At 42.3% G+C, this 14,503-nt stretch overlaps 1 protein-coding gene across 2 annotated transcripts in view; it reads right to left on the reverse strand.

The window, feature by feature from the left end:
* Window positions 1–14,503, reverse strand: part of cfap99 (cilia and flagella associated protein 99) — a 264,896-nt gene that overhangs the window by 216,040 nt on the left and 34,353 nt on the right. For both annotated transcript variants that reach the window (XM_069942179.1, XM_069942185.1), the window contains exons 4-6: window positions 12,943–13,037; window positions 12,748–12,860; window positions 7,402–7,579 (exon numbers count right to left, since the gene is read on the reverse strand). In XM_069942179.1, coding sequence (XP_069798280.1) covers window positions 7,402–7,579; window positions 12,748–12,860; window positions 12,943–13,037 — 386 coding nt within the window. The remainder of the gene's footprint in view (window positions 1–7,401; window positions 7,580–12,747; window positions 12,861–12,942; window positions 13,038–14,503) is intronic.

The raw sequence follows: 14,503 nt of genomic DNA on the forward strand, positions 1-14,503 counted from the left end.
TGATGGGCCAAATGCACTCCTATGTCTTATGGCCTTATGGCAATAAGAGGAAGGGGATGAGCATTGGCTTCAAGAAAGTAGATAGAGCCCATAATCATGTCCACATCAATGGCACTGAAGTGGAGCTTTAAATGTTTGGAAGTAAATATTTCCAATGCCCTCACACGAAGATCAAGAAGGCACATCATTGCCCTACTAAGTTCAATATGTTCCCATGTCCCCATGTCCTTCAACACCCTCTCCAGGTGCATCATTGAAGGCTTATCAGCTCGATGGATCACAGCGTGATATAGGAGCTGCTCGGCCCTAGATCAGAAGGAGCTGTGTGAAGTGGTAAATCCAGCTCAGAATATCACGTAAACCTCCCACTCCCCCACATCAACTCTATCTCCACCTCCTGCTGCACAGGAAAGGAAACCTACATACTGATTGCCAACATTTTGATCCAGAAGGTAAGATGAGTGTGATCCAAGGTGAATTGAGAGTTTGGGTTTAAAATTCACTGACCAATCGAAGACAGAGGGTACTAGTGGAAGGATGGTGATTGGGATGGAGGTCCATAACCAATGGTGGTCTACACTGTTGGTTGCTTGCGATGTATATAAATGATAATGACTTGAATGGAAAAGTAGGTGGGTGGGTCAGTAAGTTTGTAGATGGCATGAAGGTTGTTGAAGTTGTGGACACTTTCAAGGAATGCAAAATGATATTGATCAGTTACAGATATAGGTAGAGAAATGGCTGATGGAATTTAATCTGGACAAGTGTGAGGGGTACAGTTTGGGAGGTCAAATGTAAAGGAATATTTACAGTTAATGGCAAGACTGTGCAGAGGGATTTGGTTGTGAAGAAAACATATGATATACTTGCCTGCATGCGTGTATTGTAGGCAGATCTGGTTGCCCATTACAGGAAGAATGTGGAAGATTTGGAAAGGGTACCGAAGAGGTTTACCAAAGTGTGGCCTGGATTACAGGGTATGACCTATGGGGTGAGGTTGGAAAACTTTGAGTTGCCTCTTCTGGAGCATCTCAGACTGAGGAGACGTGTGGGGTGTTTTTTAACAGAGAGAATGATGGGTGCATGGCATAATCTGGTGCAAGTAGTAATGGAAGCAGAGATACCAATAATATTTAAGAGATCTCTAGATGGACACATAAGTATGCAGGGAATAGAAGGATATGCATCATGTGCAAGCTATACAGCCATAAGACCGGAAGACATAGGAGCAGAAATAAGCTATTCAACTCATCAAGTCTGCCCTGCCATTTAATCGTGAGTTGATCCATTCTTCCACCCAGCATCACTCCCGGCCTTCTCCCCATAACCTTTGATGCCATGACTAATCAAGAACCAATCAACCTCTTCCTTAAATGCACCCAATAATCTGGCCTCCACAATCGCCTCTGGCAACATATTCCACAGAATATGTCTGAAGAAATTTCTCCACATCTCTTTTCAAAATGGATGCCCTTCAATCCTGAAGTTGTGTCCACTTGTCCGAGACTCTTACAACATGGAAAACAACCTTTCAAATTCTACACTGCCCATTGTCACATTTGTGGCCCGAAATGTGAAGTTAATGAAACATTAAACACAAGTTTTACCAGGTAAACTTCTCAGTGGCTTTATTCTCCCGTTTCCTTTGTTCTCCTGCTTGTGTTCTTATCTCTCTCTCATACCACGTGACTTCCGGTACATCTCATACATATTCATTATCATGACATCCCTCCTTTAATCAGAAATAAACTTTACCTTCACTTACCAATATCCCTCGGAAACATACAAACATCGTAACTAATGGTAACACTATAACTCAACTACATAAAATTTACTTCCTACAGCACTCATACATGTACTTTATGATATAAGATTAAAATACTGTCTCAAAGTTCTTATTAAAATTATGGCACAAAGTCTTCGTATCGTTTGGGCACCTTCCGGTTTCGTTTCGGCCTGCCTGCGATATTGTTGTCACTTCTCGGTTGTTCACTCTCAGCGTCGGCAATACTGCTCGCCACAGCTTCGGGTGTTTCTGGCGCTCTAGTCACTTCATCAGGAGTGCTGGTAACTGCCTCTGGAACATCATCAGGTCTCTCAGTTTCAGCATCTCGTATTGGCCTTTCAACCTCTTCGCTCGATGTATCTCTGGACTGGTACCTTTTTACACCTGATACATTTCTCTTCTACAGGACTCCAGTCGGAGACTTGACTGTCACCATACTGCCACTTCTGGATACGACAGTATAGGGTTGATGGTAATAAGGTGTGTCTAGCTTACCACCAGTTTCATGCCTCACTAGAACATTATCTCCTGGCATGATGTCTGAGTACTTGGCTCCACGTTTCGAATCTGTGTACAGCTTTGCTGCACCTTTCTTTTCAGCATCGTGGTCCCTCATCTCCTGGTCATCTCGGATTTCCTTTATTTCTGGCATTTTTGTGCGGATTTTTCTCCCAAAAAATGCTTCTGCAGGACTTTTTCCAGTGGTTGCATGAGGCGTTGCTCGATAGACAGCCACATAAGATAGCAATGCTTCTCGCCAATTTTCCTTTTGCGTGTGCGATCCTCAATCGTTTTTCAATGGACTGATTTTGTCTCTCTACTTTTCCGTTGGCTTGCAGCCATTTCGGAGTTACTTTATGATGGTGGATACCTGTGGTCCTCATGTATTCCGCAAATGTCTCTGAAATGAATTGTGGACCATTGTCAGAGTATAATGTAACAGGTAATCCATATCTTGCGAATAACTCTGCTAACGCTTGTATTGTTTTTTCAGTGGTTGTGGACTTCAACACCACGTACTCATAGTATCTGCTGTAGTAATCTATCACTACCATAATTGATTCACCCGTCGGTAAAGGTCCAAGAAAATCAACAGCTACGTCGATCCATGGTCCTGTCGGGAGTTGCGTACTCTGGATCGGTTCTGGCGGATTACTCCTACTTATGATTTGACATCCGTGACAAGTTTTAACAAATCTCTCTGCGTCTTTATCACAACCTGGCCACCATACCTTGGTCCTGTGGTTTTGCTTGGTACCAACAATGCCTAGGTGTCCTTCATGCGCTAAGGATACGATCTTCGGTCTCAATCTTTGCGGAATCACCAATCTGCAACCTCTTAATACACACTGTCCGATGCAACAAAGTTCATCTCTAATGGGAATGTAAGCCTTGTGAGTACACTTGTCCCATTGTCCACTCTGTATGCATTCTCTAACTTCCATGAGTTCTGAATCACGTTCGGATTCTCTCTCGACTTCCTTCGTAGTCACAGCTTTCGGTGTCGCCTGAATAGCTATAAAGCGTACAAAGCTCTCTGTTTCTGTTCCCAATTCTGACTTGGATTGTGGACCACCATCCTTCACCAATCTGGACAGCGGATCAGCAATGTTTGTTTTCCCTGCAATGTGGATTACTTTATATTTGTAGGGTTGTAGTCTGAGTACCCATCTCTCTATTCTGGCACATGGTATGGATCTAGGTGCATAGATCACCTCTAATGGCTTATGATCTGTGATGAGTTCAAATTCAATGCCGTATAAATATGCATGGAACTTCTCACAGGCCCATACAAGTCCGAGTGCTTCTTTCTCTGTCTGAGAGTATCTTCTTTCCACATCTGATAACGATTTGCTGGCATAGGCAATGATTATTGGTCCTCCATCATGCATCTGGACCAACACGGCTCCTAAACCAACCGGGCTGGCATCCGCTATGACTTTGGTTGATGCCGCCGGATCGTAATATCCAAGAGTTTTTGCATCTGTCAGGCTTTGCTTCAGCGCTGTGAACACTTTCTTCTGCTCAGATCCAAAATGAAATGGTACACCTTTCCTGGTTAGTTTCCTTAGTGGTTCTGCCACTGTAGCGAAATTAGGAATGAACTTTGCACAAAAATTGACCAATCCCAGGAAACTCCTCACCTCTGTTGCGTTCTGAGGTGCACGTGCCTCTGCAATAGCTTTCACCTTGGGCTCTGCAGGGTTTAGTCCTTCCCGTGTAAGTCTGTGTCCCATGAAGTCCATTTCTGACACACCGAACTGGCACTTCTTTCCATTCACGGTAAGGCCTGCCTCCTGTAGTCTAGATAGTACACGCCTCAACCGTTTGTCATGCTCTTCCTTCGTTGGTGCATGGACTATGATGTCGTCAGAAATGTTGGTAACTCCAGGAATACCTTGAATCACTCGATGGATTTCATACTGGTAGATCTCCGAAGCTGCATTAATTCCAAATGATAGTCTCTTGTAACGATACAATCCACAGTGAGTCACAAATGTTGTTACATCTCGGGAACCTGGATCCAGCTCTAATTGATGATAGCCCCATTTCAGATCAATTTTTGAGAATACCTTGCTGGTAGTTAGTTCTTGAAGTATTTCCTCCACTGTTGGTATAGGGTGTCGTTCTCTAATTATAGCTTCATTGGCCATTCTCATGTCAACACATAGTCTTATGTCACCCTTTGGTTTGGGCACAATCACTACGGGACTGACCCATTGTGTCGAATGTTCCACCGGTTCAATAATGTCTTGTTCGATCAATTCTTTAATTTTGGCTTCGACTTTCCCACGAAGTCCAAACGGAGTTCGGCGCATTGGTTGTGCCTTAGGTTTGACCGTTTCATCTACCGCTAGCTTCAATTGTCGACCTTTCAGCTTTCCTACTCCTTGGAAGACTGCGGGGAATTCTTGCTTCATATCCTCGTATGACTGAATTGAATTGACACAAGCTCCAATATGAAGTATTGCCAGGTCTTGCGCTGTGCTTCTATTCAGCAATGGTTCTCCCCTCTCTTCTATGACCATAAACTCTGCTTCAGTGTACTTATCTCCAGCTTCAACAGTTGCAGTAAAACATCCAATGGTCTGCAATGGCTTGGATACAGTTTCTTGGAACACTTCTTTGAGGTACAGATGATTTTTTTCCTTTTCAACTTCTCCCATAAATGTCGATCAATCACATTACTGTCACTGCCTGAGTCTACAATGACCTGCACTGTCACTCCACCAATGATCACTGGGACCTTCTCATGATGTACTTCATTCAATGTAAATTGGTAACAACTCTGTTCCTCCTGGGTATCATCATCGTCACCGTCTATCTGGCGAATGGTATCTTTCTTTCCAGGATACTTTCCTTTCCCCCAGGCTTTGCCTTTGGAAGTTGTACTCTTCCTCTTCTGGTCTGCATTGGACTTGCTTTTGCACTTCTTTGCAAAGTGGTCCTTGCCTCCACACTTTCTGCAAACTTTGCCTTTGGCCGGGCAATATGGGTCTTTTCCAAAGTGACCTCGGTTTCCACATCGATAACACTCCACGTCCTGTGTCAACGTATATCTTGGCTGATTATGGCGATGTGAGAGCCTCTTAATTTGCTGGCTTGAGTTGTCTTTCAGGGACATGGTACGAAATTGCCCTTCAACAGCCTCTAATGCAGCAGCAATGGTTAAAGCATCGGTGAGTTCCAACTCACTCCCTCTTTCCAGTAGACGTCTTCTGAGTTTATCTGATCTACAGTGCCGTACGACTTGATCCAGTAATTGGTTGTCCAAATCAGCTGGCATGTAATTGCATCCAACAGCTAGCTGGCGTAGTCTCGTCACGTACTGAGCAATTGTCTGGCCATCTTTTTGTCTCGTTCTCCGAAACAAATGGCGTTGAAATGTAGCATTCAGTGTCACTACATAGTGTGCATTTAATGCATCTACCGCTTTCCGGTATTCATCCTTTCTTCCAGTATTCAAAAGTGTCTTAAATGTTTCCCGAACTGAGGGTCCTCCAGTGAAAAGAAGTAACGCCCTTCTCTGCGCTTCTTGTTCAACTGTACCGGTATCTAGAAATAGGCCACGACTGTCGGCGTAGGATTCAAATTCTTCCAGCCATGCCTTCCACTTCACACTTACAGTACTTGCATCACCCGTTGGGTCAAAATGAGCAATTCCACTATGTGTTAGAAAGTCACTGTCTGCCCCAGCCATGAGGAAATATTCCAGCCCCAAAAGTACTGAGACAAAGAGAAAATTCTTATCACCTTGAAGTTGTCTGTAATCCTCTGTAATCTTGTTTAGTCTTTAATTTTCTTCAACATTCTTTCATCCTCGTCGCCAATGTCACATTTGTGGCCCGAAATGTGAAGTTAATGAAACATTAAACACAAGTTTTATCAGGTAAACTTCTCAGTGGCTTTATTCTCCCATTTCCTTTGTTCTCCTGCTTGTGTTCTTATCTCTCTCTCATACCACGTGACTTCCGGTACATCTCATACATATTCATTATCATGACACCCATGTCTTTCAACAAATGAATTGATTCAATGAGATTTCCCCCCCTCCCCCCACCATTCTGTTAAATTACAATGAGCCCAGGCCAAATGCTATCAAGTGTTCCTTATATGAAGAATCATCCTTATGAACCTCCTATGAACCCTCTCCAATGTCAGCGTATCCTTTTGTAAATGAGGAGCCCAAAACTGCTCACAATACTCCAAGTGAGGTCTCACCAGTACCTTATAAAGCCTCAGCTTCACATCCCGGTTCTATTCCTTTTGAAATGAATGCCAGTATTGCATTTATCTTCTTCACCACTGCTTCAACCCACAAGTTTGCCTTCAGGATATCCTGCACGAGGACTCCCAAGTCCCTCTGCATCTGTGAATTTTTTTTCTCCCCATTTGTAAAATTAGTTCAATTGGAGTATCATGCTGTTGTTGTGCTGTATATGCACCTTAACCCAGACACGATCTCTTCTCCCTCCTCCCATTGGGGAGAAGGTTCAAGCATAGGAAATCGAATAACAGGCTTAAAGACAGTCCCAAAATGAACCTCACAACTGCGATCTCTAGCTTCCCTTGCAATGCGCTAATCGATCTCTATGTAAATGTGCTCCTGCTTTTCTACTACGGAAAGTTGACTACTCAGGGAAGACCTTTCTCACTGCACCACATATAATGTGAACTTGACTGAATTATTTCACCTAAAATCTACATTAAAGTCAATCAGCATGAAAAACAAGCAAGAACGCCATGAAGCTAAACAGGCTGAACCCAGCTTCTCTCGTGTGCATTGATTTTCTGATCTCAGTTGGGTGGTGGTAGGAAGTCTTCACTTATTGTTGCTGCTGGAGGAGAGAAATATTGGTAAAATGATACCACTGATCCCCACAGAACTGAGCTCCACGGTGATGGAAAAGTCCATTAATATTTTCTCTGAACAGTTCAAATATAAATAAAGGCCATTTGTTCAAGGTATTTTTAGTGACCAAGTTCCAATTCCAAATCCAAAAAGAATCAACATTTTCAGAAGAGGCCAAGAACTGGCATTTAATGAAATTCCCATCAGGTCATGCCCCCGTGAATATCTCCAACGAAGGCGGAGGGACACCCACCAGACATACCTTTCTCTGTACTTGGAGCTGCAGAATTTCCTCCGGCATTGGAATGGCTCGTGGTTTAGGCTTGGTGAGGTTAAACTCATTTGGTACTGTCACAGGTTGTTTCTCCTTTTTATGGATGACTTTATTAGCTAGAACATTGGCCAAATGATCAATGACATTTTGGATGTCCGGCTGCCACCTTTAACAAAAACAACAGCAATATAGAGAATAACACATGGAATTTTCATATTGTAACAAGTAGAGAACAACATGGTTAGAGAAGTGGGAAGAATTATTGGCTTAAGTTGCATCTTTATCTCCATCTTATGACTTCTGATAATACCTAAAGATCATCTGTGAGCATTTGGTTATCGATAATTTCTCTGACACACATTGTAGTCAAATAGTTTGTTGGTCTGATCTCTCTAGTAAGCAAACATAACTTATCTTCAGTGTGTGACATGTCACAAAGCTAAAAGGGGTAGGGTTCATCTTTGGCCCAAAACAATCTGCTGGTAGAACTCAGTGGGTCGAGCAGCATCAGTGGGGGAAAAAGAATGGTTGAAGTTTTGGGTTGGAATCGTTCAGGATGATGGGCTTTGAACTGAAATGTCAACCATTCTTTTTGACCCACAGATGCTGCTCGATCTGCTGAGTTCTTCCTGCAGAGTTTTTTTGCTCCAGATTACAGCTTCTGCAGTCTGTCATGTGTCTCTAGGATTAATCTTTGATCACTAGTGGATTATTGAATGTCCGTTGTACTCCCCAACCAACATTGGATTTTCACTCTGAATTGTTCCTGAATTTAAAACATAAGAACATAACAAGTAGGAGCAGGAGTTAAGCCTGTTTTGCCATTCAATAACATCATGGCTGATCTAATTATGGACTCAGTTCCACTTAGCCACCTAGTCCCCATAATCCTTAATTTCCCTACTATTCAAAAATCTTTCTAATTGCATCTTAAATACATTTAATGAGGGTCCTTCCAATGCTTTCCTGGGGAGAGAATTCATAGGTTACCTACCCTCTGGGAGAAGCAATTGGCAAAGATTGATAGATTCTTGATTAGCCAGGGCACCAAAGGTTATAGGGAGAAGATTGGGCTTCAGGGGTGAGTGGGAGAAAGGATCAGCTCATGATTATATGGTGGGGCAGACTCGACGGGCTGCACAGCCCATTTCTGCTCCTATATCTCCTGATCTTATGGTCTTAATTCTTGGAGAAGCAGTTCACCTTGTGTTGGAAACATGGGATATGTCACAGGTTGGACAGTCTGTGCTTAGTATTTGCTCCCTGCACTAACTCCTTGGTCACACTGGACTTCAGTATTCACACAGCTCCTTATGTCCTGCCGCAATGGCACTCAGCGCACCCCTGAAGCAGAGACCTGGCTATTGGTGGCAAAATATAAGACCCACCTGGGAACACCTTGATTGGTCTCTGATGGTTTGTACTGTCAAAGAGCTTTGATACTCAGGGATAATTTGAATTAACAATTTAAAAAAAAGATATTAAACATTAATGTTAATTAAATGAAGAAAAAAAACACCCAATGATTGTGTGACAATCTATTCAAATGAATGGGGTGTGCTGAGGGGTCAGATACAAAGTGTATCTAGCCTCTTGGCCCATGGATGTTCCAGATGGTGCTAAGTACATGAATGTAGCAGATTCCTTCACTCATGCCTTTGTACAGAACAGCAGGCTCTTTTTTAGATCTTTGCTTTTATTAAAAGTACAGTCTAGCTCATCACATCTTCACTCAAAAATGGGGACCATGAGTGTTGGAGCCATTTGCAAGGAGTGCAGGAAATTCTTTTAATTTTCTGGCCAACGCTACACTTTCAACTGTTCCAAAACAAAATTGATCTCATTGTGATTTCTGGATCCCCGCTTTGCAGGAAAACATATTTATCTCCATAAAAGTTATTGCCACTCATTGTAAATGGGCTTCTTTTGGGGATGTGACAAGAGTCATTTTATTTCTTTATTTCTGTGAGTTTACCCATGAATTACATTTCAAGTTGATATGAAGTTTGTAGATAATTTCAATTGTCTGTTTGGTGCTGGTGGGAAAAATCGCTTCCACATCCTTGGTTTGCGAATTGTGAATCAGGCATGATTAATGTCTAATGATCTCTGCTACAGTGATATGTCTGATTATAAAATTGTGTGCAAGGTCAGGGATTCCTTCCTTAAATCCCCTCTGGTTCTCCCTTCTTTTAAACTTTTCACTTTGTTGACCATTTGATCACTTTGTCATCATTAATGCCCTTGTGTCACACCATAGGATCTCTATTATGTCAAAATAAGTTATTTGTTTAGCATTATAAATATAATACTGTTTATGTAATAAAATGTCTGCAGATATTTCACATTAGAGCTTAGCTATCCAGCTCGTTTGATGAATCCTACCCCAATCAGGTGTATTTTCAAGTAGAGCATTTGCGTTCCAATTTGGTTGGATTTGCGTCAGTTTTGGGGTTACCGAGTCTTGTGATGTTGAAAGGCATCTTCTTTAAAGGCAGCACAGTTAGTGTAGCGGTTAGCACAATCCTGTTGTCGCACTAGCGATCGGGACCGGGGTTCAAATCCAATGCTGTCTGTAAGGAACATTCACCCTATGCTCTGCGTGGGTTTTCTCAGAGGCTCCAGTTTCCTCCCACCATTTGAAACATACCGGTGGTTGTAGGTCAATTGGGTGTATGGTTCATGGACCAAAATGGCCTGTTACCATGCTGTATGTCTAAATTTAAACCATTTAATATTTTGTGGCAGCTTCGGTGGTTCTTAAAGTAACTTCTTTCTTAGTCATTGCCTTGATCACACCACAGTCTGTCTCATGTCAGGATTATTTGTTTCATATCACCACATGTAAATAGGATTTTTGTAGTTGTTATATTAATAGTAATGGTTGGGTTGGACCTGGAAAAGGTTATTATGTCCTTAGCCTCAAGTCAGGTTGCACTTTTAGTCCTGAGAATTATCGAAGAAAATGTGATGCTGGGCCACCTGAGCAGGTAATTAAAAAGTCCACGTCAGCTGCAGGCTCCAAAGAAAAGCACAATTGGCTCATTGTCTCCTGAGATAATGCAGAACAGCTGATATTGTTAAAATGTTTGTTAGTCATGTTCTTCTTGGCTTCCATTGATCGTGATCGACCATTAGTATTGCACCTCTGGTAGTCACTAATTTGTTTAGCAGCATCGACTGTGGTATGGAGGTTAATCCTGGGCCAGCAGTTTCTGCCACATTTGCTGCAAACATAGGACATTGTTGAATTGTTGTCCCGACTCCTATTCTCTTTGCTTAGCACTCCTCAAAATGACTCATGATCACTCTTTCGCCTTGCATAAGGCACTTCCAGGTGGCCAATTCCCCGCATGTAAAGCCGCAGGTTTAGGTAATATGCGGCTGTTTTGAGGCCACCTAAATGTGCAGGAGGCGGTCTTGAGGCGAGCTACATAACCCTCCTCCGACAGGGATAATCAGCTCAGCTCAGTGGCTCCCCCAGCCACCTGAATGCAGCTGGCTGAAAGCAGCCTGCTGATCACAGCTGACACTGGGCAGGGGCCGGCGTGTGCTCAGAGCTACATCCTGTGCAGCTGTGTCCTTCAGGTGGCCAGCGTTGCGCTTTAAACGCTGCCACCTGAACGGGAATTTAAAGGGCCACTTCTGCTTCTTCAGGCGCATTCTTAGCGTAGAATGCACCTGAGAAAACCTACATACAGACAGTGAATATCCTGAACAATTTGCAAATGTGAAAATTAAACCTTGATTTAAAATGAATTACGGAGATATGGATTTGGACTATGTGACGGGGCCAGAAAACCCCAAAATCCAGCAGCAATAGAAATTCGCCAAGACAAATGGTAACTGAAACAAAAGTTTTTTTAAATTTTATTTAAACATAAAAACAGGATCAAATTTTAACTTCTTACTATTAACTTAACCCCCTTCTAATTCTAAGCACTCATGTATGTAATGTGTGTATAATTTCAGAAACGTTCTTTGATTCACAGTCCAATCCCACTTCTCACTCCTCCAAGTTCACCGGAATCAGGCAATTCTTATATTGTGCACAGAATTTAACATTTATGAATCTTCACCAGGCTTTGGTGCTTGAAAGGTAAATGGTTACTGCTCAGGAAAGCTCTTGTTGGTTTTTAGTAAGAGATTTGTTGCTCGTTGGACACACACAAACAAATTCCTTCTGATCAGCCACTTCAGTATCTTGCTGAAGAAACTTGCCCCATCAGGATTTTCCAGATGATAACCTCTTTCTTTCAGGTCACCACAGAGTTCCTTTCCTTATTCCCTTATCTCAGGCGAAACATTATACACCTAGCCATCTCCTCTTGTACGGACCACAAGTGCTTTGAACAGGCTGAACTCAGAACTCAGAACTCACAACCTGTCTTTAAAATGGGGTATCAAACAAGCTTCCAAAAGCTAACATAGAAAACCAGCAGTCTCTCGCTCTCTCTCTTTCTCTCTGAAATACTCTTAGAGAAAAACCTCTCTCTGCTTGCAAAACTACATGACCTTCCAAAAACAGCACCACTCCACCAAAACAGCTTGTTGACTCCCTAAATCTTAACAGTTTCCTGAGATGGGCTCTTCCATTTGCACCTTGTTGTGAAAATCTCCAGCACAGGAGTCTATTGTCTTTGCAGGCTTGTAGGCACCGCCTTATGCATAACTCTTGCATTTTAAAATGAGATCTGTTTTGAAGTGTTTGTATCTGTTTGTGACCTCACTAAAACCCACAATCTATCTTCTAAAAATATATCCATACATAATATAAAATATAACATAATCTGTCACAACAGCAAAGAAACCGGCCTTTTGACCTACAGAGTCCATCCCGTTCATTGTACTGAGCAACATTAACAATATTTACCTGCATTGTCCATAACCTTCCATTCCATGGTGGTTCAATTACTTGTCTAGATACTTCTTAAAAGTTAGAGAGTACCTGCCTCTACTCAGACAGCAAAAACACAGAAATGCTGGAGGAAATCAGCTGGTCTCCTCCAGTTCCTCCTCAATCTTAACGGCTGTAGACCTTCGTGTTTCACTCCACTCAGGCAGTGCATCTCAGACCCAACCACTCTCTGTCTGAAAATAATTCACCCTCAAACAATCAATAAACTCTTTCCTCTCCCTTTAAACATGATAAGGAACAGGGTGATAGGAGTTCAGAATCTGGAAAGGTTGGAGAAGATTATGTCTTGTGAGGTGGGCAGGGGGATATTAGATGGCAAGTTAGTGACATATGTAAGGTTTATGGTGAGAGTGTACAATTCATCTAAAATATGATATATTGTGTAATTTAATATGATGTCTTACTTGAAAATTTACCTCAGCAGAGAATCAATCAGTTTTTCTTTTACATATGCCACATCATATATTTGGCACCACTCATCCTTTATCCATGTACTGAGGTTCTCAACATCAAAGAAGAATTTAAGGAACTGTTAAAAGTAAAATATGTAATTACTGAACAACCCAATTCCCTGAATAAAATTTTCAAGGATAAAAGTTTGCAGTCCTCACTTTATGCATTTTGTTCACATCCTGGGAACTGATAAACTTGGTGAAGTGTTTCAGCCCCAGTTCATTCAGACGAAAAGTAGCAAGATAGCAGATAACTGCAAGAGAGCACAGAGACATATGTTATCTTAGAACAAACAATTCATTAGTTGAGAAATGGAGAAACACCAAAACCTGCAGATGCTGGAATCTTGAGCAAACAATGAGAAGTGGGAGGAACTCAACTGGTCAGGCACCACTCATGGGTAGAAGTAATCAGTCAACATTTCAAGTTGGGACCCTTTATCAAATTAGGTGAGTAGTTTGGTCAAATAAATGAGAAAAGGCCCTTTTCCAATCCCAATTACCACTTTCAATTTTGTTTCGTTCATTTTTGAGTTTGCTCATTGCCCTCGAGAAGGCGGTGGACCAAAGTAATTCCCCAATGTTTGTGCTGGAAACCTTGAGGGAGTTCCAGAGATTATTTAAATTGGAATTTAGACATACAGCACAGTAACAGGCCTTCCAGCCCATGTCTGCTTGCCCAATTACACTCAACTGAATTACAACCCCCAGTATGTTTTGAAGAGTGGGAGGAAACCAGAGCACCCGAAGAAAACCCATGCCGACACAGGGAGAATGTACAAACTCCTTGCAGACAGTGCTAGATTCAAACCCCGTTTGTTGGCGTTGTAACAGCATTGCACTAACCGCTACATGAACTGTGCCATGATATACTTCCAAGACAGAAGAGTGTGCGACTTACTGAACAAGGGAGGCTGAAGATGATGGTGCTCTGCTGTTCCAGATGCCCTTACTTGCTAGGGATCTCCAAGAGATCTGAGGATGAATAATATCCCATTTGATTTTGTTGGCACCACTTTTGATTGGCTGGAGTGGGAGCAGGAATGCTTCAGCAGGATGTTACTGGGACTGTAGGGCGTGAGTGACAGGGAGAGCCTAGGTCTTAATTTCCTGGAATGTAGGAGGCAGAGGGGTGACATTACATAGATTTATAAAATGCTAAGAGGTATGGATAAAGAGAATGTTCACAGTCCTTTTTTTGGCAGGATAAACAATTCTAGAACTAAAGGTAAATGTTTAAGGTGAAATGGGAGAGGTTTCAGGAGGGATCTGAGAGCCAACTTTTCCACAGAGAACAGTATGTATCTGATATGAGCTATAGAAGCAGGTTCAATTACAACATTCAAAAGGCACTTAGACAGATTTATGGACTTAGACGAATATGGGCCAAATGCAGACAAATGGAACTCAGCCAGAATGCTAACTTGGTCAGTATGGATGAGTCGGACCAAAGGGCCTATTTGTGCTGTAGACTCTAATACTGCTCCATGGTGTTACTCCCTCTTTTGGGCCAATAGTTGGAGTAAATTCTGTAAGCCTCTTCCACAAGATCATACGTCAAGCAGCAGTCAGAGTTTGGATAGGAGCCTTGCGTTTACTGCAGTCTACTTCAGATTTTGGGTGCTTTTGCTCATAATACAATGGAAAGTGCAAAATGTGGTTGGGTCACAAGGGTGTGAATTAAGTTTTTCCACACTGGATGCAAGCTCTGTGCATCCTC

This window comes from Narcine bancroftii, chromosome 1 (assembly GCF_036971445.1).
Source record: "Narcine bancroftii isolate sNarBan1 chromosome 1, sNarBan1.hap1, whole genome shotgun sequence".
Lineage (NCBI taxonomy): Eukaryota > Metazoa > Chordata > Chondrichthyes > Torpediniformes > Narcinidae > Narcine > Narcine bancroftii.